Source organism: Protopterus annectens, chromosome 5.part1, assembly GCF_019279795.1.
Source record: "Protopterus annectens isolate FY-2018-M chromosome 5.part1, PAN1.0, whole genome shotgun sequence".
NCBI classification, from domain to species: domain Eukaryota; kingdom Metazoa; phylum Chordata; order Ceratodontiformes; family Protopteridae; genus Protopterus; species Protopterus annectens.
This window is the reverse complement of record NC_056736.1, coordinates 390,634,790-390,659,272: the sequence shown is the minus strand read 5'-3', so window position 1 is coordinate 390,659,272 and position 24,483 is coordinate 390,634,790. Positions and strand designations below refer to the sequence as shown.

The 24,483-nt window shown below is 42.7% G+C and overlaps 1 protein-coding gene across 1 annotated transcript in view; it reads right to left on the bottom strand.

Annotated features, from left to right (window-relative positions):
- Positions 1 to 901: 901 nt before the first annotated feature.
- The window catches only part of LOC122803172 (gamma-taxilin-like), a 324,309-nt gene continuing 300,727 nt past the window's right edge, over positions 902 to 24,483 (bottom strand). Inside the window, exons 3-4 of the mRNA XM_044072787.1 lie at positions 1,695 to 1,805; positions 902 to 906 (exon numbers count right to left, since the gene is read on the bottom strand). Of these exons, the coding sequence (XP_043928722.1) occupies positions 902 to 906; positions 1,695 to 1,805 (116 nt within the window). The remainder of the gene's footprint in view (positions 907 to 1,694; positions 1,806 to 24,483) is intronic.

The following is a 24,483-nucleotide window of genomic DNA, read 5'->3' as shown; positions in this document are numbered from 1 at the left end:
ACACACAATGAACACATTTCTGGCCACATCTCTCTGTCATCACTTCAATAACAGATGATGTGAAATCTGTCAATTCATACTCCATATCCTTATCTTTCCCCTGTGTATGGGAAAGGTTAATTTTAAAGCTGGGATCTAAAAACACCCAGCATAGAATTGTTGGGCAGAAGTTCTCAAGACACCAATACAACACATTTAGGCTTTCAGGGTCTATACAACTGTCTTTCCTACTGTTTATTACCTCTTGATGAGTTGGGTAAAAGTGAGAGTACAGCACCTCTTGGCCACAGTGCCCAAAACGCACAACCACAGACATGTTGCAAGTATGAATTTGGGCAAAAACCTTGGGACCAAAGTATTTTTTGCTAACAAATGCTCATGAGCTTCCTTATAACTAAAGTATGCGGCTTATTACAGAAAACACTAGCAAGAAAGTCAAAAAACAACCCTACCGGTTCATCCAAATATCTCCATTCCTATGCAAGCATTGGTCTCCCATTACAACTACAAAAGTAGCAGGTGGCAATGTGCTTTGTGCTGCAACCATGCTCTTTAACGCAGACAAATGTTTTGAACAGCTGATAGGTGCAAGTAAACAAGACCGTTTGTTCTGTAAACCAAATGCATGGTATGCAATCAGGGCTCTTGTGAATATCTCCCTCATCTTCTCACAAATGACCATTCCAGAGCGAGAGAGATACACCAGTCTCACTCCAGTAGTCCATTCCACAAACCCCAATATTTGCAAAGGTAAGACCAACTGAATAAAGCTCCAGCTCTTTCCTTAGCAGTGAGGAGACAATCTACTCCTATTAGTCAGTTCCCACTGCCAAGGTCTTTCTCTATTTAAATCCATTCTGTTCCTGTCTACCAAGTGACAGTTATACTTAACACTCACCTTTCACCCTGTGGGTGATAAGCACATACTGATGACCCATGCAAATTTTTTGGGCTAAGCCCAACTGGTCAACAGTCACCTAAACACTTTCCTGCAACCACCACCACACCTGGGCATGGCAAATGGGTCTCAGTATCCCTGTTCTAGGCAATGTTGTCTTTACATTAACTACACAACCATAGGGGGGGTCACATTTTTGATCATTTCTACTTCTAAAGGAGATACCAGGAGACAAAATATTAAGGATTCAAACAATGCAGCCGACATACTCCTGGCTGAGAATATTTCAGGCACTTTTGAATTAAACACCTCAGAAACTAATGCACAATCATATTTTTGTTAACAGATATGTATACAAAATCAAACACACAGGTAGATCATTTCTGAAGTAACCAAGCCATGCCAAGGCTACTAGAACAAAAAATGCAACACAAGTGTGTGCTTGCTGAGGGACTAAATGTCTACGAGGACACACAGAAGTCTCACTATAAAATGCAGAATCCATTTATAAAACAAGTATAAAGACAGAACACTTGCAAAAATATGCAGGCAAGTACATTAATGAATAACTGAAGAATCTTACAAAGTTTGTGCTGAGGTTAGGATAAACATCCAACAGTTCACATATTGTATAAAATTTCACTCCCACATACACTGCGCCTGGGGTTTAAGAACTACACCAACATCAGCCAGAAATTACTTCACTGAAAATCTAACCAGAAATGCACTCCTCCAGGACGCATTTAAAATAACATTTAATTAAAAAAAAAAAAAAAAAAACAACAAAAAAAAAAACTTTTAAGATAAACTCTTACCAGATCAGCATATTTTTTGCAAAGTGCTGCTAGTTTTTCTTCTGGAGTAGACAGTGTGTTCAGAGCTTGCATCAGCAATAACACTTCTTTTCCTGTCGGCCAGAAAAGTAATTACATTAGGATCACCAATTAAAATAAGAATATTAGTCCCATTATTTTTTTAAAGAAATAACCTCATCACTTTGCTAATGTAGTCAGAACCAATTATCCATTTGTGTTACAACACAGTATTCCATTACAGAGATCTGTCAAACTTGAAGTCTGTTTACTCCTACAAAGATGCTTGTACCAGCAAACATTAAACTTGAGTTGAAAGCAGGTAAGCTCTAACAGCAGTAATTCTAAAGGAATGGTAATAAATCAAGTCTGTATGCAACACTACAAAGACGGCCTTATTTTCTGTGTTAAATCAACAGTGTTTCATGCAGACTTCACGGAGATGACACAGAAGTAGCTGTTCGTATCAGTCTGGGTTCGAGTCTGATCCATCATAAATGTCAGCATTTTTATCACTTCTATCTTTTCCTGGGGAGCCTTATGATGACAGCAGGATAAGGAAGGCAGACAACCTACCTATCCCCAAGCCAGAGGTTCCCGGCCCATACCTCTCAACGGTACAGATTTTCGCAGAATGTCCAAATTTAGCTCATTTTGGGGCTATTCCTCAAATTTGTACTTCTGGCAAATCACTGGGATGATCTGATGACTGAACTCACCAAACAACATACGTTTGAGTTTCAGACTTCAAATCCTTCAGAAAATGTATGTTAACACAAAGTACAGTTGTGTACCTACCATAAATGTAGATGTTAGAGTGTATTCACTGTTGCAGTCATTACTCTTGGGTTATCCTGCTGGCAGGCTACCCGCAGTCGGCCAGATTCCAAGTCTAGGTCTGGCGTCAGTTGCTGTCACCTCTTCCCTGACGTCAGTGCGCCAGGGGTATAAAAGAAGCAGTAGACGCCATTTTCTTCAGTTTTTCTTGCCCCAGATGTCAAGTGCCCCTAAATTGGTAGGCTGAAAAAATATGCCAATAAAAATACACAGAAAAATAACATGTCCTTCATCTACAAGCAAATACACCAAAAAAGGTTGTATAGGATAGAGAAGTGTAGATAAGCCCCAGCAAAGAAAAGGGGGATGGTGGGTAGGTAACCTGGACTGCAACAGTGAATACACTCGAACATCTACACTTATGGTAGGTACACAACTGTACTATGTTCAACGTGTTTCACTGTTGCAGTCATTACTCTTGGGTTGAATCCCACAGCTGAGGCAGGGTGGCTGGTCTAAATAGGATTTGGAGAGGCTATGAGGACCTGCAGAACTGCAGTGGCAAAGCCTGCTCTGGACTTAAAATAAAGGAGGTAAGTGGTAGTGCTTTGTGAAGGTGTGCACTGAACTTCAAGTTGCAGCCTCTAAGATATCTTTGGTTGGTACTCCTCTGAGGAAGGCTGCTGAGGTGGCTGTTCTGGTGGAATGAGGCCCAATATCCTTAGGCACTGATTTGCCATGTTGGAGACAGCATAAACGTATGCAATGGCCTATCCATTTAATCTGTTTTGAGATGGCCTTTCCTTGTGAACCTGCAGCATATGACACTAAAAGTTGCTCAGTCTTTCTGAAAGCTTTAGTTCTGCCCGAGTAGAATCTTAGTTGCCTATGACCAAAGCATACAGAATTTTTTCACCCTTGTTTTGTGGATTAGGATAAAAGGTTGGCAAGTGGATGGTTTGGTTGAGGGCCACACTGGATACCACCTTAGGCATAAATGTAGGGTTCGCCCGCAGAGAAACCCTGTCTGGATGAAAAATGATGAAAGGTTCCACAGCCATGAGTGCTTGTAGCTCTGAGACTCGGCTTGCAGAGGTCATTGCTAGGAGCAGTGCTGTTTTCCAGGAAAAGAATTTTATATCTGCTGTTGATGCTGGCTCGAAAGGAGGTAGTGTGAGTTTTTCCAAAACATAGAGGTCCCAGGCCGGAATTGGTGCTCTCCTTGGAGGCCTAATGTTTTTGGCCCCTCTGAGGTACTGCCTTAGTAAAGGAGGAGAAAAAATAGGTGGTTCCATATTGTAATGGGCTGAAATGGCAGAGGCATGAATCTTAATAGATGAGAAAGGCCTTTGTTTAGCATCTCAGTTAGGTATTGTAAAATCTGAGGGATAGTTGGTACACTTGTGTTTATGCCTTGTTCCTGGTTCCAAGCAGAGAATCTCTTCCATTTTTCTGCATAAGATTTTCTGGTACTGGGCCTTCTGGCCTCCAAGATAACGTCCATAACAGCTTTTGTAAGTGACGTGCTCTGAATGGCTACATTATTCGCCATGCTGCCAGATTTAAGGTCTTGCGTTGGCTGTGCAGGATCTGTTTTGTTGGGTCAGCAATTGAGAAGTTTGAGGCAATATCCATGCTGGACCTTGAGACAAGCTCTTCAGGATTGGGTACCAGTGTTGGCGTGGCCAGTCTGGTGCAATCAGGATCATGCTTGGCCTCTCTTGTCTGACCTTTAGGAGTACCCTGGGAAGGAGAGGCAGTGGGGGAAAAGACATATACTGTTAGATTTTTCCAGCTGAAGGATAGGGCGTCCACTTTCCATGCTTGTTTGTAATAAATCCTTGTGCAAAATCTCTAATTGGCAGTTGTGAGGGGAGGCAAATAGATCTATGTCTGGGCATCCCCATCTCCTTATGCTGAAGACTTGTGGATCCAGTTTCCATTCATGGGGATCCATGAGGTTTCTGCTTAGTTTGTCTGCCAGTGTGTTTGTTTGTGCTTGCAAGTGTACTTGAGATTCCAATGCTGCGTCCCATAGGGTCATTGCTCGTCTACAGAGGGGTTAGGAATGTGTACCTCCCTGCTTGTTTATGTACCACATAACCGTAGTGTTATCTGTCTTTATCAGTAATTGTCCTGGATGAAGCAGGTCCTTGAAAGCTGTCAGGGCATTTTGTACAGCTAGCATCTCTTTTTGACTGATGTGAAGATGCATCTGGTTTGCAAGCCATGTGCCCTGAATACATTTTCCTGCCATATGGGCTTCCCAGGCATAGTCTGATGCATCCGTTGTCAGTGTCTGTCTGACTGTGGGTAAACTGAATGGCAGACCCTTGTTGTGGTGGCAGGCTTCTATCCACCATCGCAACTCCTGTTGGAGGCAGGGGATCAGTGCAATTACTGTCTCCAGGCTGTGGCAATGCTGAGTCCAAACACTTTTTAGATACCACTGCAGTTTCCTCATATGCAGTCTGGCATATGGAATTAGTAGAATGCAGGATGCCATGAAACCCAAGGCCTGCAGGAGTTTCCTTGCAGATAACTGGGTTTTTGTTACCAAACTCTTGAAGTAGGTAATCAGTTGCTTTTGTTTGTCTGGCGTGAGATAAGCCATCTGGGCAGTTTTATTTAGGCTTGCACCCAGGAATATTATCTCTTGAGAGAGCACTGGTTTTGATTTCTTTTCGTTTACTGTGTATCCTAGGCCAATTAGTAATCTTTTTACAAACGCCAGATGTTTTAGAAGGTCTGTTCTCTGCTTGAATTAGGCAGTCATCCAAGTAGGGATATATCTGAATTCCTTTTTGTCTGCAAAAAGCAATTACTGGTGCCAGGCATTTTGTGAAGACCCTGGGCGCAGTAGATAAGCCAAAGGGCAGTGCAGAGAATTGGTAATGCATTGAGCCAGCTATGAATCTGAGCTATCTTCTGCAAGATTGTCTGATTGGGACATGCAGGTATGCCTCTTTTAGGTCCAAAGTTAAGAGCCAAGCCTCCCTGCCCAGCATGGGCAGTAGCTGCTGCAGAGTCAGCATCTTGAATTTTGGAACTTCCAGAAATGAGTTTAGTATAGACAGGTCCAGTATTGGTCTCCAGGTTTTGTCCTTTCTGGGTACTAGGAAAAGTCTGGAGTAAAATCCTTGCCCCTGCTCTTGTTGCCGTACTTGCTGAATGGCCCTCATGTCCATGAGGGCCGTAATTTGTTTTTGTGCCTCTGCCCATTGATTGTGTGGCAGGTCTGGCATACCTTTTGACCTTAGTAGAGTGTGGAAATGGAACCTGTAGCCTTGGGACACTATGTTCAGGACCCATTTGTCTTGGGTAATCCTTTGCCAATTTGTGGCGAAAAGTGCTAGTTTTCCCCCTAAGGGGGCTGCAAAAAGAAAAGTGCTTGGATCTGGTAGAGGAAAGTCATTGGGACTGTTTCCTGTAAGGTTGTGATTTGTCTTCTCCACTTTTGGAGGTAGGAGCACCCCATTGTTTAGGTCTGTATGAGCCTTGAGGCCCCCCCCCCACCAGGTTTTGTCCAGATTTCTTGCAGTACCAGATTAAAAGGTATGGTTCCACCTAGTTTTGGAGGACCTCCCCAACTCCTGCCAGACCGAAGTGATACATGTGCCATCTAATGCACTAGAGATGTATTCCATGGTCACCTCTCAGTAGGCCATTCCTGGAACAATGATGGAAGTTACATGGAATCATCTTAGCTGACTCCACTCCACTCAAAAAAGGAGCAGTAGTTCTGTTCTAAGGTTGCCCCAGATCACAAAGGTGCAATTCACTATCAGCTCTTCAATGAAACAGGAATCACTTAGTGCTGGTCAATGCTTGCACACATCCACAAACAAAGATAATCCATACAAGCCAATGGTTCAATTCTTGGCTGGGGAGAACTGCAATGGGGAAAAATGTAATGACAAAACAGGATGTTTGGGACTACCAGATCTATCGAACAGCAGTGCATAATAGGCACAGTGCCCACCAAGGTAACTACAGGATCACATGTGGGCATCGGCAAATATTTAAAGGAAGCTGGACGTGGGGTGGGGGGGGGGGCCACCATCAAGATATACAAACTGGGATAACGAGAGTGAAAATTGTTACAGCATTCACATCAACCTCCACATACAGGCTTAATAATAAAAATGAAAGCCAATACATGGAAGTGGGATAGTGAATTTGTTAAACCATAATCATCTTATAACAGACTAGAAATGGCAGTCTAAAAGGGTAATGCAGGACATAAGGCAATATCAGAGTACAGAAGAGAATACAGTACAAAATTAAGCATGAACTGAATGACTACAGACATTATAGTTGATCAGAGAGGAGAAAAATGTGTCTTTACCTTAGAGATGCAACTAAATCAAGGACATTTTAAATTTTTGGAGGGAAATTTTTACAGAAATCTCTACACCTATGACACATGAAAAATTTCCATAGACAAGAAGCATATGTTGAGATGTGATTAAGAAGGATTTGTTAGGAGCATAAATTATATTTTAGGCATGCACAAAGTTCAATCAATACAAAAGCAAATTGAATATGCAAAGTCTCATACTCAGACGAGAATTTAACCTCGGCTATACAGATCTTAAGTTGGGTAATACATAATGTACTAGAGAAGAAAGCATCATTAGTGCTCCTAAAACTAGGGCTATTTAAAGAAAGCAGACTAATACAAGGTAGGATGTCAATGAGTATGAAGGCAGTTCAGTTAAGACGACCATATTATTTTATTACAACTGTCTCATAGTAGTTAACAGTAGATCTCAAGCTATACTGCAAAGAGTTAACTTGTGCATATGAATATTTTTAAAAAGCAATGTTAAATTACTCTGGAGATCAATATTAGACAGAACAGATGTTTGTGATACACATTTACTTATCTAACAATGGCAAGTTATTGATAAGATTCAGTATTTACGAGTATGGATTAAAAAGGCTCAAGTTACAGCAGCTAAGGATATGTGGGAAGAGACTAAAAAAAGACAAAGTACAGTTTTGTACCTACCATAAATGTAGATGTCCGATAGGAAGGCATCTGCAGTCCTTACAAATGGGTTGTCCTGTCGTCAGGCAGCCCTTCGGTCGGCCAGATTCCAAAGTCTGGGTCTGGCCTCGGCTGGTGTCGCACTTCACCCGACGTCATAGCTGCAGTTATTCGGGTATAAAGGCATCAGCCGACGCCATTTTCCTCAGTGTTTCTTGCCCCAGATGCCAGGTGCCCTCTTGGAAGGCTAAATTTGGATAAATGCCAATGTTTCCAAATAGTAGAGAGCAAACACAAAAAATAAGCATGTATGTACATATATACAAACAAATACACCATAATAGATCCCCCCCCAGCTAGCTATAAGTTGGGCAAATACCCTAGGAGTACCACAGAGGGGAAGGCGGATGGGCAATCCTGACCGCAGATGCATTCCTATCGGACATCTACATTTATGGTAGGTACAAAACTGTACTATGTCCTTCAAGGATGCATCTGCAGTCCTTACAAATGGGTAGAATACCATAGCCAAACTAGGGGAGGAGGAAAGAAGAGATTATGGTGTAGTTAGGATCCCTTGCAAAACAGCAGTGGCAAAACCTGCTCGGGATCTAGAGTATAAAGGTAAATTATAATGCTTGGCAAATGTATGCACGGAGGTCCAAGTAGCAGCCTCTATAATGTCCTTGGTAGCCACTCCTCGTAAGAAAGCTGTGGTAGTGGCTGTAGCCCTTGTAGAGTGAGGCCTGATGTTCTCTGGAGTTTTCTTTCCATGGTAGGAGTAACAAAATCTAATGCAATTTCCTATCCACTTGGAGATTGTCTGTTTTGAAATTGCTTTTCCTTCCCTTCCTGTTGCATATGCTACCAGTAGCTGGTCAGTTTTTCTATTGCCCTTGGTCCTGTCCAGGTAGTAGCGTAACTGTCTGTGTACATCCAAGATATGCAACAGTCTTTCTCCCCTGTTCTGTGGGTTGGGGAAGAATGTAGGTAGGTGGATAGCCTGATTTAAAGACACTCTGGATACCACCTTAGGCATAAATGTAGGATTTGTTCTCACGGACACTCTATCTTGATGGAAGATCAGGAAGATTTGCACTGCCATTAATGCCTGTAGTTCAGATACCCTTCTTGCTGAAGTGATTGCCAGCAGGAAAGCAGTCTTCCATGATAAGTATTGTAATTCTGCTGTTGCTGCTGGTTCGAAAGGAGGAAGTGTCAATTTTTCTAGGACAAAGTTCAAGTCCCATGCTGGCAATGGTGGTTTCCTAGGAGGTTTTACATTTTTAATTCCTCTCAGAAACTGCCTGAGCAGGGGATGCGAGAAGACAGGAGGATCCAAGCTGTATTCTGCTGAAATAGCTGATACATGTATCTTGATGGAAGAATAGGACAGGCCTGTGTGGAAGAGCTCTGCCAAGTATTCCAGGATGTTGGCTATGTTTACCAGTGACATATCTTCTCCCTTTGCAGTACTCCAAATGAGATATCTTTTCCATTTTGCTGCATAATTTTTTCTTGTTGAGGGTCTGTGAGCCTCAAGGATAATGTCTTTAACCCTTTGTGATAAATTTGGGTTAATTGCTCTTATGTAATGTTCCAGGCAGTCAGCTGCAGAGTTTTCAGGTTTGGATGCAGGATGTTGTAGATGTTCTGTGTTAACAGCAATGGAACCAGGGGTAGTGCCCATATTTGTTCCCGAGACATGCTCCTTAGTAATGGGTACCAATGTTACCTCGGCCAGTCTGGAGCTATCAGAATGATCCTTGGACGGTCCTCTTTGATCTTCAATAGCACCTTGTGCATCAAAGGAAGTGGTGGGAATGCATATGCTGTCAGGTTTTTCCAACTGAAGGATAGGGAGTCCACCTTCCAAGCAAGTGGGTGGTACGTCCTTGTGCAGAATTTCTTTAGCTGGTGATTGCGTGGGGATGCAAATAAGTCTATTTCTGGGAGTCCCCATTTTCTTGTAATGGCTTTGAAGATGTCCGGATGCAGCATCCATTCGTGGGCATCCGTGGTAGTCCTGCTTAATATGTCTGCTAGAATGTTTTCTTTTCCCGGTACAAAAATTGCTTGTAACTGAATGTTGTAGCTCAGAGCCACATTCCATAGGTCCATTGCCATCCGGCATAGAGGGTATGAATGTGTGCCTCCCTGTTTGTTGATGTACCACATAACTGTGGTGTTGTCTGTCCTTATCAACTGACCTTCTCGGAGAAATGGTCTGAATGTCTGGATTGCCAATTTTACTGCCAGCATTTCCTTTAGATTTATGTGCAGGTGCAGCTGGTCTTGAGTCCATAAGCCGTGTATGCACTTGTCCAGCATGTGGGCCCCCCAACCGAGGTCTGAGGCGTCCGTCGTGATGGTTTGGCTTGGTTGAATGCTGTAGGAGGGCAATCCTGTGTTTGATTGACAGGCCTGAGCCCACCATAGGAACTCTTGCTTCAGGCATGGGATTATTGGAATTTTGGTTTCTAGGCTGTGCTTGTGTTGAGACCATAAATTCTTTAGGTACCACTGTAGCTTTCTCATATGCAGTCTGGCATGAGGGACCAGTATTATGCAGGATGCCATGAAGCCCAGGGCTTGCAGTACTTTTCTTGCTGTTAGATGGTTCTGCTTTGTTAATGTCAAGAAGTAGAGAGGTAGTTGCTCTTGCTTTTCTGCAGTTAGGAATGCCATTTGCTTTGATGTGTCCAGCTCTGCACCCAAAAAGGTTATTCTTTGGGATGGAATCAGCCTTGACTTTTTTATATTGACTGTATATCCCAGGGCTTGTAGCAGGTAAATGACTCTTTGTAAGTCTTCTGCTAGCTTGTTTTTGTTGTCCGCTTGTATCAGGCAATCGTCCAGGTAGGGGTAAATTTGGATTCCCTGAAGCCTGCAATGAGCAATTACTGATGTCAGGCATTTCGTGAACACTCTGGGCGCAGTAGATAAGCCAAAGGGCAATGCTGAGAATTGATAATGCTCTAATCCTGCAAGAAATCTGAGGTATCTTCTGCAATTTGGTCGTATGGGGACGTGCAGGTATGCCTCCTTGAGATCTAGAGTTACCAGCCAAGACTCCTTGCCCAGCATGGGAAGAAGCTGCTGTAGTCTCAGCATTTTGAATTTTGGAACAATGAGGAATGTGTTTAAAGCGGACAGGTCGAGAATAGGCCTCATTTGCTCTCTTTTCTTGGTACCACGAAGAGTCTGGTGTAAAATCCCTTTCCTTGCTCCATAGATGGTACCTTTTCCACAGCTCTCATCCTTAATTGAGATATTTGTTTTAGAGCTTCTGCCTTTTGATTTGGCGGTAGGTTTGGCATTCCTCTCTTCCCTGGTAGAGTATGGAAGTGGAACCTGTAGCCTTGGTCTATTGTCTGTAAAATCCACTTGTCTCTTGTGATGTAATGCCAGTTTATTGAGAATAAGGCTAGCTTCCCGCCTAAGGGTGCTTCTAGTTGTTCCCTGGTAGGCGGTGCCAGTGCCAAGTCACTGTGATTGCCCTGTAGTTGTGGTGGTGGCTATGTCTGTGGCCGTACTTCGCTGGTTGTTGCCCTGCCACTGGCGTCCCCTGTAGGCACCTCTGGATTGGTTTCTGCCTCTTGAACGCCTATTCCTGCCTCAGTTCTGGAGGAGTCTGGAAAGGACCAATTTTTGGAGGGCCCATTTCTGCTAAACCTTGGCGGTTGGACCTGTAAGAAATCTTTAAATGTTTGGACAGATTTTGCCTTCTCTTCCATCTTCTTCAGCACCTGTTGTGCAGGAGAGCCAAACAAATTGATCTTATCCATAGGAGCATCTAATAGTTTGGACTTGACATGGTCTGGCAAGGCCTGCTCTTTTAACCATGCATGCCTTCTGATAACTGTGCCTGTCATGGCTGATCTAAAGGAAGCCTCCAGTGCATCATAGCCACATTTTAAAGAATGGTTACTGACTTGCTGAATGTTATGTACCATTTCCTGTACAGATTTTTTGTCTAATGCTTCATCAGAGGACAGTTTTTTGGTTAACTGGTCTAGCATAAATTCTTGATACTGGATCATGTGAAATTGACAGTTCAAGGCCCTAGCTGTAAGAGTAGCAGAAGTGTAAACTTTTTTACCCCATCTCTCTAAGGATCTGGATTCCCTTTCAGAGGGGAGGGGGTTTTTAGCAGAGGTAGCTGCTACAGCCTTAGGCCCTTGGGAGATAGTCTCGGGATCTGCAAAAGGAGCCTTATACAAATGGTAATGCGTGTCTGGGACCCTGTAGTATCTATCAGGCTTAGCAGGGGCCGGAGGTAGAGAATCAGGAGCAGTACAAGCATCATTAAATGCATCATCTACAACAGAAAGAACTGGAGGTATGGCTAAAGGCCTATGTTGTGGTAAATGCAGAAAGGTCCTAAGCCTTTTTCTGGAGTCTGAAAAATCCTGGCCCTGCCACTGAAATTGTTCCCTCATAGCATGCAAGGTTTCCCCAAAGGAAAATTCCTCAGGCGGAGAGGCAGAAGGAATGGACTCTTCAGCATCAGAGTCTTCATAAGGGGAGAAAGGAGCCTCTGGAGGGTCTGTATCATTTGAATCATCAGCGGATTCATCTGTAGAAATAGGCTGAGGGGGCTCTGCTCTAGGCCTCTTCTCTGGAGGCAGAGAGGCCCTGTCTGGATGAGGTTGGGATCCCCGGATTAAAGAAATGAGATCCTCTGCTAAACTAAGCCGTTGTGAACTGGAGCTAGGCCTGTGAGTGGGGGGCTTAGCAGGCACAGTTTTAGTAGTCTTAGCTGCTTTAGCCCTGGCAAAGGCCTTAATGGACATGGCTGCAGGTGGCCTAGCAGCTCCACGTGCTGGGTTTGAAGTATCCAAGGGAATAGTATCAGATAGTTCCTGAGAAACTGCAACAGCAGGTGGGATTTCAGAGGCAGACTCCACGAGGTTTGAAGAGGCCTCGGTAGAAGGCAAGTTTTCGGGTGAAGGAAGAACCGCTTGCTCGGTTTCAGCCGAAACCGAGACACTCGCAGTTGGCTTAACCGCGGTTTCGGCCGAAACCGCGGACCGCGAGTGTCGGTCCTTTTCCTTGCGTTTTTTAGACATTTGCGCAGTTGGAGGATCCGACGGCATAATATAAGCGAAATCGGAGCCGAAAAACTCTTCAGCAAATTCAGACCGACGTCTAAGCGTCCGCCGGTTAAAAGAAGCACAGGCTAGACAAGCTACTACGTCGTGGTCTGGGCCTAAACAGGGTAAGCAGTAAGAGTGGAAATCTTTATGAGGTATTTGTTTCCCACAAGTTACACAGTTATTCACTTTTTCTGACATCAGCTGAGGCAAGAAAGAGTCCCCAACGGGGTACTTAGCTTTTTAGAAGTCTTCGAAGTAGTATTCGGTAGTAGTAATCTCTGGTTCTGACCGACCGGCACTTGCGAACAGCTTCTGCTTCGGGCGCCACGCGGCAAGAAAGACGGAGGAAAATGGCGTTGGCTGATGCCTTTATACCCGAATAACTGCAGCTATGACATCGGGTGAAGTGCGACACCAGCCGAGGCCAGACCCAGACTTTGGAATCCGGCCGACCGAAGGGCTGCCTGACGACAGGACAACCCATTTGTAAGGACTGCAGATGCATCCTTGAAGGACATCACAAAAACTGAGAAACTAGAAGCTCTTGTTTTTCTGGATGTGGACAGAGAAACAAGCAGTGAAAATGTTTTTAGTTCCTTTGGTTTTATATATAAATCAGGGATATTTTTAATCAACCAGAGGAGAAGTTGTGGACAGTAAGAGTTGAAGAAATTTATCTGGGAGGAGAGGCAAAGGTTAAATGGAATAAGTTACACAAGGTGGTTTAGGATTACTTGATTTGAAGTGATATTTTAGAGCTGCACAATTAAGGCTCACATACATAAAAGCAGAAAGGAATGATGTACAGTGGAAAAGGATGAAGGGGAAATCAGAAAATAAGGAGACTGGGACTTTAGATGCAGATCCTTAAGAATAACAACCATATAGATTATTATATTCATGAAGTAGCAAAAAGTATTCTAAGAACTAAGCTAACACAAGAAAGGAGATTTTGCCAATGGGGAGACTGCAAGTTGGAGTACACAGAACAGGTAAGGAGGAGCTGGAATTTACTGTAGAAAATTATCAAAGGAACCAAAGTAATGGAAGCAAATACCTACAGAAGGAAAGGTAAAAGAATGGGATGAGGCCAAGACGACATTTGGACTGCAGGGTAGAGACTGCCCTCCCTACCAGGGATCGGTATCAGAGTTAGGCAGGATTACGCTGTCCCTTTCCCTCTACGTGAAAGACCAGCACTGGTTGAGGTTTTAGTTGAGTCTAGAACAGAAGCTGCTGATAAAAAGGGGATAATTAGTAGGACATGCAAAAATATTGTACGATAACTGTAAGAATCAGACAAGGTTAGAAAAGATTGGAACGACAGATTGGAGAAGCAATTTACAATAGAACAATGGGAGGACAAATATAAAAGTCTCCCAATTATGGGACGTCTAGAAGATTTAAGAATTTTGCTTGGAAGTGTTTGCATAGGTAGTTTTTCTCAGGTAGATGGTAAATGCCGGAGGCACGATAGGAAGGAAAAGATAACTAAGGACTTGTGCGCTTGGAGTGTAATGAGTTTGCAGACTTTAAAAAAAATCCCTCCAGAGTACTTTGTCAGAAACACTGGACACGAGTGAAATTAAGGAAATTCTTCTTTTGAGCTGGGAACTGCCTAGTCATAGTATGGCCTTAAGTTCAATTCTGGTGAGTGTAAAAAGAAAAAAAGCAATTATTAGAAATGGAAATCAAAGTTTAAACCAGATGTATTTGAAGTACTGAAGATTAACAAAACTGGAGTAGGATGTTTTGAAAAAGGGAATGCGCAAGTTACATAGAAATTAATGGAAATTGTGGGAATATATGCAAAACAATGTTTGGGGGCTGAGGTTTAAGGGAAGGCAGGAATTCAGCAATTTATGTAATGTTGGACCGAACAGCTATAAGAACAAACACATGATGTATAACATAACTGGAAACATGTTAATATGGTTTTCTTTTATATTAATGTTTTAAGTCATAACATAGTAAATATTAACAATAGCAAGTTACTGAAAGCTAAATATAAACATTTGTTTGACCAGATGGTGTTAGGATATACACAGAAAATGGCTGTGCAGTATATAAAAATAAAAATATGGTACATAAAATGTTTATAACAATCACTTCTGGTCAACCAACAAACTTTACAAGAGAAAAAAATTCCTTCAAATTATGCAGCAGATCCAAAACCCCTCACACAATATAAAAAAATATTACCAGGTAACTGAAAAATGTGACTAAAAGCAGCCCATGATCTTAGGCTAGCTACTGAAGTTAAAGCTAGTCCATCTTCTGCTAGGTTAGGAAATTAAAAAAAACTATCAACACTATTCAAGATTTATCCTAAAATGGATCACCCACTGCAACAGAGTAGACATCACCAGTATACTAGCAAACAATCTTCATGCAAACTTCAACCCTGAAAATCTGCCCCAACTCCATATATCCTAAAACCCCGTACTATCACCAATGAACATTATCTGAAGGTGCCAAATACAAAAAATACATTTTCCATGGGACCTGACAACATACTTGGATGATTATAAATCATCAAATATGCCACCACCAAACCTTTCCTCAAACTCTCACCTCAGCATAGCCACAGGATATTTTCCAGAATTATGGCACACTGCAGTGGTGATACCCTCTCCCAACAAGGGTGGCCCCAACACAGACCCAAACAACTGTAAATCCATCAACTTTATATGGCTGATCTGCAATGCTATGAAATGTACAACTGTCAAGCTAGACCCTCAATAGTTTGGCTTTGCCAATGGGAGATGTAGTGAACTTCTTCGAGAGGGTCGCAGAGTGTTGACAGTGGTTATTCTAGTCACACAGTATCTTGTACTAGCCAAAGCATGTGATGTCACATCCCAAGAGGGCACTGCAAGAACACCAAGTGCAGATCACGTGTAGTAAGTTGGATGGCAAAATGGCTAAAAGACAGAACCCACATAGCTCACAAGACAACTGCCTCATCTAAAAGCATGAAGGTAACCAGCAGAGTTCCCTGGAGCTCTGTACTGGGACCCCTTTTCTGGATTCACTTCCGATTCCAAAACTGAAAACCACTTTGGTTAACTAAGTTTGACAATAGCTGCAACACAGTGTTACTGTCAAGACTACCTCGGATACCTATACCCTTCAGAAATTACTAGACTTAAAACAGGTTGTGCTGAAAATGGGCTCAAAATAAATGTAAAAGTGTAGTACTGCTTAATTTGGCAAAAACACTGTCCTCTAAACAAGTTAGACAATACTCCATTACTAAACAAAATGTAGTTTATGAACTGGGTTGACAGTTAGTTGTCCTTCAATTATGTGGCAATTGTAATCAGAAAATCCTTTCACAAGAGCAAAGAGTATACATTCCAGATCTGAAGATGTCCTTGTTACCTTATACTCAGCACTGATTAGACCCATTACAGAGTACAATGCCCCATTCAAGGATGCAACTCAAACGTATCAAACTAAAGAAGTCGCAGAGGTTCGTATTTAAGACTTCAGGGTTAAAGACCCTGAGTTAGAGAAAGGCTAGAAGCTCTATCCCTTTACCCAGTATCTTACAGCCTCTTGAGGAACAATTTTTAAACTTGCCTACTGCACAAGCTTCTGTTGTCATTGATCTCCTATATTTCTGCAAGTCTAATCGCTTAGCAAATAGTAAAACCAGAGACCAAAATTCCTCACCAGGAGTTACATAAAATGTGATGGAAAGATTCATTTTGCAGTGCACCCCCATTCTCTTGGATTAAGCTTCCCCTACAGATTAATCACTGTAACACATTATTGTCTTTTACGCTGAACCTGGATGACTGAACAGGTTCCCTCAAATTAACTCAGACTAAACGGACCAATCCTTCCTGAGAACGGGTTTATGGCCTGACAGTGGGTAATGGCAAGGCACTGATGGAAGACTAAATTGCCATGAAACTCCCATCAATTCTATAAAAACAGGCACAAGTAGGAAAAAGGACATCATTATCCCACTGTAAAAGGCTTATAGAAGGCCAATCACCAAGTACTGCAGCACAGCATGCAGATACTCTTTGGACCAGGTTAAAAGATTAGAAAGAATTCAATAATTTATTAAGAGTATCGGCCAACTTAAAATACTAAAAACACTATGAAGTTTTGCTATTAGTTGCAAGTGTTTATCTCAAGGATGTTTAACAGCATAAATAATGTCCATCTACCAGCATCTCTGGGAACCAACTTCACATCACATGACTTGAACACAAGGAATAAAATATATAGTATTATAGTACTATTATAACTCAGAAGAGGTGGACCCTTTTGGAACTCTCTACTTTTAGAGATTAGGTATACAACTAGTATTATAATGTTTGCCAGCCTTGCACATACATGGGCAGGAGGCTGAGCATTCAATCCAAGGTTTTGTATTAGCAGGCTCCTAGACAACCTTGTATGTATCATACGATACACTGAAACTGCTAAACAGACAGCGCACTTTGCATCATGAGGACCAAGTACATACTCTTGGGTCTGCTGTGTATATGCAGCAGCCTTTAAGGAGCATGTGTGGGAACATGTATGCTCAAAGGGAACGCACAAAACACGCTTGCACGTGCTAACATAGCTACTGGGTAAGGGGAATGGAGAGAGAAATTCACTTGTGGTTACTTAGATTATGTTGCAACCAAATCTTACTCTTGTGATGGAAACAGATTGTGTACAGTAAAGGAAGGTCCCTCATGGCATGTAGGTGCAAGTCTAAAGAGAGAATAAAGTTACTTCTGACACTAACCAGACTGTAAAGTCTATTTATCTAGCAGGAGGTGGCTACAGTTGACTATTGGGTGTATATGACAATGCAGTAAAATAAATGGCTTAAAGAAATATGCGCGTGTCTGGGTCAAGCTTTGTAGGACACGTGTTAGGACTGACAGCACCCTAATAAAAGTGAATGAATAAGGAAGAGAGACCAGAGAAGGTGACACTTTGGTTTAACCGAGATGTGAAGGGAAGAAAGCATGAAGCCGAAGTAGTTGGTCAGCCAGCTGAACCAAGCTTCCGTTACTCATTGAAATTATGAATAGGTGTACAGAAGGTATGACAGGCACTAGTACAAAACTAGGACATTTCAACACTGCTTTGGATCAATAAGGTATAAAGCAGTACAATGATCTCCATGGAATGACTATACAGGCTGCAAAACATCCTTTCCTGACAAAGATACACACTGGTAAAAGTTTAAATCACTGTATTGCCATTACCAGATCTTATTAATGACTGTCATTTTATGATTGTATCATTCAATGTACAACCTTATTACTTTTTTTAGCCAAGTCTCAGGATGCTCTCTTTACTGACATTAAAGGTGTAGTTATTACCACCACACTTCTTGTAAACTGTTCTGGAGAATTTTTTTTTTCTAAAGTAATTGTGTTATTTAGCTTGCAGTCAGCCTTTCTAGTTACCCAGAGCCTATTTCTCAGCTTTTAAAATGACAATAGCCCAATAATAAGTTGCCCCAGTAAACAGCCCTGTGGAACTCAAATGGTAACCCCTTAAGGAAACATTTAAGCCTGCCCCAACCTAGAGTACTATTGCTCATGCTCTACCCAATCAATTAAGCATAAACTGACATTTTAAATTTGTCAATTATTCCACTATGTAGGTCAAGGATGACAGTCTTAGTTATGTCGAGATGACCAGAAAGCAATGGCAGCCCTTCCTTCAACATGCCACTTATCTTTTAAAAAACATGATTCAAAAAGGCACCATCTCCATTTAAGAAATTCTATCTAACCCTAGAGTTATTATGGATCTTCCCTGGATTACACTATGCAAATACAATTCTTTTTTCAAACTCCACGCTCTACATTTCACGACCCACTCCTTTATACCCAACCATTAAAAAGGATTAACCTTCTGCCATATAAGAATCAAAGGTATAAACAGATGGGACGATCTCAAAGCAAAGGTCAAACTTAACCTCTCCAGACATTTTGCTTCTCTCAAACTCCTGGCTAAAATATAACCACTACCCACCAACAGAAATTTAGTCAAAGTACATACACACTAGTAACAGAAAGTTAGATACTGCTAAGAGAATTATTACCTTTAAGCCGAAAGACACAAACAAATTACAGCAATCCTACGTTCAGAATACCACTGTTGGGGCAAAATATCAATCTACTCAAATATCCTCTTAACTGGATTACAGAACAGCTCCAGATTTTCCACTCCATATAACTCAACATAGCCACAGTGTAAGTCCTCATGAGGAATTCAAACATCTACTGTTACAGGCAAGACTTACGGACTCAATGGCATTCTGGGTAATTCCCAAAACTTATTCTTCCACCTCTCTGGCAGGGTAAGGATTCAGCAGCCCCTGATGAACGGTCCTAGCAAAGCCTGCTCTGGAACCTTAATAAGGAATCCAGTTAGCAGTGCTTTATTCATACCTTCACAAAGGACCAGGATGCTGCCTCAAGAACACAGAGTCCAACCCTTTGAAATACGCCATCAAACAGGATGAAGGCCTTAGATGAGTGAGCCTTAACCATGACTAGAAGAAATGATGGAACTAACAGCAAGGGACAACCATTGGGCAATAGTTGGTTTCAAGACAGGTTACCCCTTTCTTCATCCCGATACACGAGATAAACATCTGTTCAGCATTCCTAAAGGGCTTTGTTCTGTCAGTAGTACCTGAGCGATGTGTGTGTGTATAAGGTATGTAGAATCTTTGCTCTCTTGTTTTTTGGATCAGGACAGAATACCAAGAGATCAATGGCTTGATTCAAGGTAAAGTCAGAAACAATTTTATGCATAAACAATGGATTACTGCGCAACACAACCATGTCCTTGTGGTGGGCCAACTCTATTTGATTTTTCATGACAGCTTACATCAGAGACTTACCTTGCAGATGTCAGTGCATGAGTGAGACAGTCAAGTAATGAACCATAAATCTGATTCAAAAGGAGACAGTCAATTTTAGAAGAATAAAGTTGAGATCCCAGGGGAGGAAGAAAAGTACAGTTGTGTACACTTACCATAAATGTAGATGTTAGAGTGTATTCACTGTTGCAGTCATTACAATAGGGTTATCCTGCTGGCAGGCTACCCTCAGTCGGCCTGAATTCCAAAGTCTAGGTCCGGCGTCGGTTGCTGTTGCCTCTTCCCTGACGTCAGTGCGCCAGGGGTATAAAAGTTACAGCAGAAACCATTTTCTTCAGTTTTTCTTGCCCCAGATGTCAGGTGCCCCCAAAAGGATAGGCTAAAAATGTCAATAAAACATGCATGCACCAAAGTATATATTTTGCCTTCATCTACAAGCAAATGCACCACATAGGTTGTATAGAATAGAGTACAGATATGTTCCAGGAAAGAAAAGGGGGATGGCGGGTGGGTAACCTGGACTGCAGCAGTGAATACACTCGAGCATCTACATTTATGGTAGGTACACTACTGTACTATGTTCATCGTGTTTCACTGTTGCTGTCATTACAATTGGGTTGAATCCCAAAGCTAAGGTTGGGAGGCTGGAGCTAAATAGCATTAGGGGCTGCTATTAGGCCCTGCAGAACTGCAGTGGCAAACCCTGCCCTGAATTTAGAGTAGAGTGGTAGGTGATGGTGCTTTGTGAAGGTATGCACTGAACTCCAAGTAGCAGCCTCTAAAATGTCTTTGGTTGGAACTCCCCTGAGGAAGGCAGCTGAAGTGGCTGCTGCTCTGGTTGAATGTGGCCTAATGCCCTTAGGTACTGGCTTGCCATGTTGTGAATAGCAGAAACAAATGCAGTGGCCTATCCACTTTGAAATGGTCTGCTTTGAGATAGACTTTCCTTGTGATCCTGCAGCATATGCCACTAGTAATTGCTCTTTCTGAAAGCTTTGGTTCAGTTCAAATAGAAGCGTAGCTTGATGTCCAAAGAATGCAGAATTCTCTCCCCCTTATTCTGTGGGTTTGGATAAAAAAGTAGGCAGATGAATAGTTTGGTTAAAGGGACACACTGGACACTACCTTAGGCATAAATGTCGTGTTTGTCCTCAGAGAAACCCTGTCTGGATAAAAAATGATAAAAGGTTCCACAGCCATGAATGCCTGTAGCTCTGAGACTCGTCTTGCAGACGTTACTGCTAGGAGTAGAGCTGTTTTCCAAGATAAAAACTTTACATCAGCTGCAGTGGCTGGCTCAAAAGGAGGCAGGGTGAGTTTTTCCAAGACATAATTGAGGTCCCATGCAAGTGTTGGTGATCTCTTTGGAGGCCTTAAATTTTTGGCCCCTCTGAGGTACTGCCTTAATGAATGAGAAAAGACTGGTGGCTCTGTATTGTAATGAGGCGAAATGGCAGAGGCATGAATTTTTATAGATGAAAAAGATAGGCCTTTGTCCTGCATCTCAGTTAAGTATTGCAAAATCTGAGGAATGTTTGGTACAACTGTGTCAATTCCTTGTGCTTGGTTCCAAGCACAGAATCTCTTCCATTTTCCAGCATAGGATTTTCTAGTACTAGGCCCCCTGGCCTCCAAAATGACATCCATCACCGCTTTAGTGAGAGGTGTGTTTTGTATGACTACATTATCAGTCATGCTGCCAGATTTAAGGTCTTGAGTTGGCTATGCAGGATCGGATTGTTCTGCTGGGACAGTAGACGAGGCACTTGAGGTAAGGTCCAGGCTGGGCGTAGAGACAAGTTCCTTAGGATTGGATATGGATACCAGTACTGGCATGGCCAGTCTAGGGCAATCGGTATCATTTTCAGCTTTTCCTGTCTGACCTTTAGGAGTACCTTAGGGAGGAGAGGCAGAGGAGAAAAGGCATATACTGTTAAGTTTTTCCAGTGAAAGATAGGGCATCCACTTTCCATGCTTGTCTGTGATAAGTCCTTGTGCAGAATTTCTTTAGTTGGCAATTGTGAGGTGATGCAAACAGATCTATGTCCAGACATCCCCATTTCCTTGTTATGCTGAAGACTTGTGGATCCGATTTCCACTCATGGGTCTCCATTAGGTTTCTGCTTAGTTCGTCTGCCAGAGTATTTATTTTTCCTGGCAGGAATTGTGCCTGCAGATGTACTTGGCAAGTCAATGCTGTGCCCACAAAGTCATGGCTAGTCTGCAAAGGGGGTAGGAATGAGTGCCTCCCTGCTTATGTACCACATGACCGTGGTATTGTCTGTCTTTATCAGTAGTTGTCCCGGATGAAGTAGGTCCTTGAAGGCTGTCAGGGCATTCTGAACAGCTAGCATCTTTTTGATTGATATGTAGATGCATTTGGTTTGTGGACCATGAGCCTTGAATACATCTTCCTGCCATGTGGGCTCCCCAGACATAATCCGATGCATCTGTTGTTAATGTCTGTGTGGCTGAGGGTAGAGTGAATGGCTGTCCCTTGTTCTGGTGACAGTCCTTCACCCACCATCGAAACTCCTGTTGTAGGCAGGGAATGAGAGAGTAACTATTGTTTCCAGGCTGTGGCAATGCCGAGTCCAAACACTTTTTAGGTACCATTGAAGTTTCCTCATATGCAGTCTTGCATATGGAATTAGTAGAATGCAGGATGCCATGAAGCCCAAAGCCTGCAGAATTTTTCTTGCATATAACTGGGCCTTTGTTGCCAACAGATTGAAATAGGTAGTCAGTTGTTTTCGTTTGTCTGGCGTTGAGATAAGCTATCTGGGAAGTTGTATTTAAGCTTGCACCAAGGAATATTATCTCTTGAGAAGGTACTAGTTTTGATTTGTTCATTGAGACTGTACCCTAGGCATGGTAGTAAGCTCTTTACAAACGCCAGATGCTGTAGTAGAATGTCCTTGTTCTCTGCTTAAATGAGGCAGTCATCCAAGTAAGGATATATTTGTATTCCTCTGTCTGCAGTATGCAATTACTGGTGTCAGGCACTTTGTGAAGACCCTATGCGCAGTAGATAAGCCAATGGGCAGTGCAGAGAATTGGTAGTGCATTGAGCCAGCCTTGAATCGGAGGCATCTTCTGCATGTTTGTCTGACTGGGACATGCAGGTATGCCTCTTTTAGATCTAAAGTCACAAGCCAAGCCTTCTTGTCAAACATGGGCAGAAGCTGCTGTAGTCAACATTTTGAATTTTGGAATATCCAGGTATGTGTTTAGAATAGATAGGTCCAGTATTGGTCTCCAGGCTTTGTCCTTTCTGGGTACCAAAAACAGTCTTGAATAGAATCCATGTCGCTGCTCTTGCTCTGGTACTTGAATGGCCCTCATTGTCCATGAGGGATGAAACTTGTTTTTGTGCCTCTGCCCATTGATTGTGTGGCAGGTCTGGCATACTGTTTGGCCTTGGCAGGGTGTGAAAGTGGAACCTGTAGCCTTGTGATACTATATTTAGAACCCATTTGCCCTGGGTGATAATGTGCCAATTTTGTGAAAAAAAGTGCTAGTTTTCTCCCCAAAGGGGCTGCCAAAAGTAAAGCGCTTGGTGCTGGAAGGGGAAAGTCATTGAGACTGTTTCCTGAATGGCTGTGATTTTTCCTCTCCGCTCTTGCAGATAGAAGCACCCCATTGTTTAGGCCTGCATGAGCCTTGGGGCTGTGATCTGCCTCTGGGGCGTCTATATCTGCCTCTGTGGCCTATCGGACACTGGAAAGGACCAATTCTTTGTAGGCCCATTCCTGCTAAATCTGGGATGCTGTACCTGCAAGAAATCCTTGACTGTTTGCATAGATTTAGCTTTGTCCTCCATTTTCTTCAACACCTCTTCTGCTTTAACACCAAACAAAGTATCATGCTGTAATGGAGCATCTAATAGTTTTGCTTTAACATGATCAGGCAGATTCTGTTCTTTTAACGAAGCATGCCTCCTAATGACAGAACCTGTAACAGTGGCCCTGCAGGAGGCCTCTAGAGAATCAAAACCACATTGCAAAGTATGCTCTCCAACTTGTTCAGCTGCATGCAATAAATCCTGCATTTCTTTGTTCTGAATTTGTTAACATTTTCTGTTTAAGCAATGACATAAGAGATTGCTGATATTTAAGCATATGAAATTGGCAATTTAAGGCTCTTACAGCCAAGGTAGCAGAAGTATAAATCTTTTTACCCAATCTGTCTAGGGCCCTAAAATCCCCATCAGAGGGGATAGTTTTTTTTTTGCAGTAGAAGCCTTGACCCCTTTGGGACCCTGAGAGATGGTTTCTGGGTCAGTAGCAGGGTTTTTGTAAACAAATTTATGAGAATCAGGAACCCTATAGTATCTGTCTGGCTTAACAAGAGCTGGTGGTAAAGAATCTGGTACATCGTCTACAATGTCTAAAACAGGTGGGATAGCAAGGTGCCTGTGCTGAGGCAATAAAAAGGAAGTCTGAGCCTTTTCTTGGATTCCGAGTAATCTTGGCTCTCCCAGTGGAAATGCTCCCTCAGTGTCTCCCCAAAAGAATAATCCTCAGGAGGGGAGGCTGAAGGGATAGATTCTTCAGAGTCAGAATCCTCATAGTGAGGAAGAGAATATTCCTGTTCAGAGGAGGAATCAGAGGAAATGGAAACCTGGTCTGAAGATTCGTATTCTAACTCTTGCCTAGGCCTCTTATCAAGAGGGGGATGGGAACCCCTGATCAAAGTAATTAGGTCTTCGGCCATTTTAAGCATCTGTTTTTTAGGCATGGAGGCCTGTCCAGGAGAATGCGCCTTTGAAGCTGAAGTAGGTTTCACATAACTGTGTAGGCCTGAAAACATCCTCTGAAGCAGATGCCTGCTCAGCGGCTCTGGACCCATCTGAGGGAATAGTTTCGAGTGTCCAATACCTTGAGTTTCCAGCGGCCTTGTCAGCTCCACGTGGGAGTTGGAAGCAGCCTGTGGCTCTGAGGTAGCGGGGCGTCAGGGGCTGCGAACGTGCCTCACTGAGAACCGGCGAAAGGCCTAGCAGAAGCCTAGTCAGTTTTGGATCTCGGTTGCCTGTCTTTTTTTTT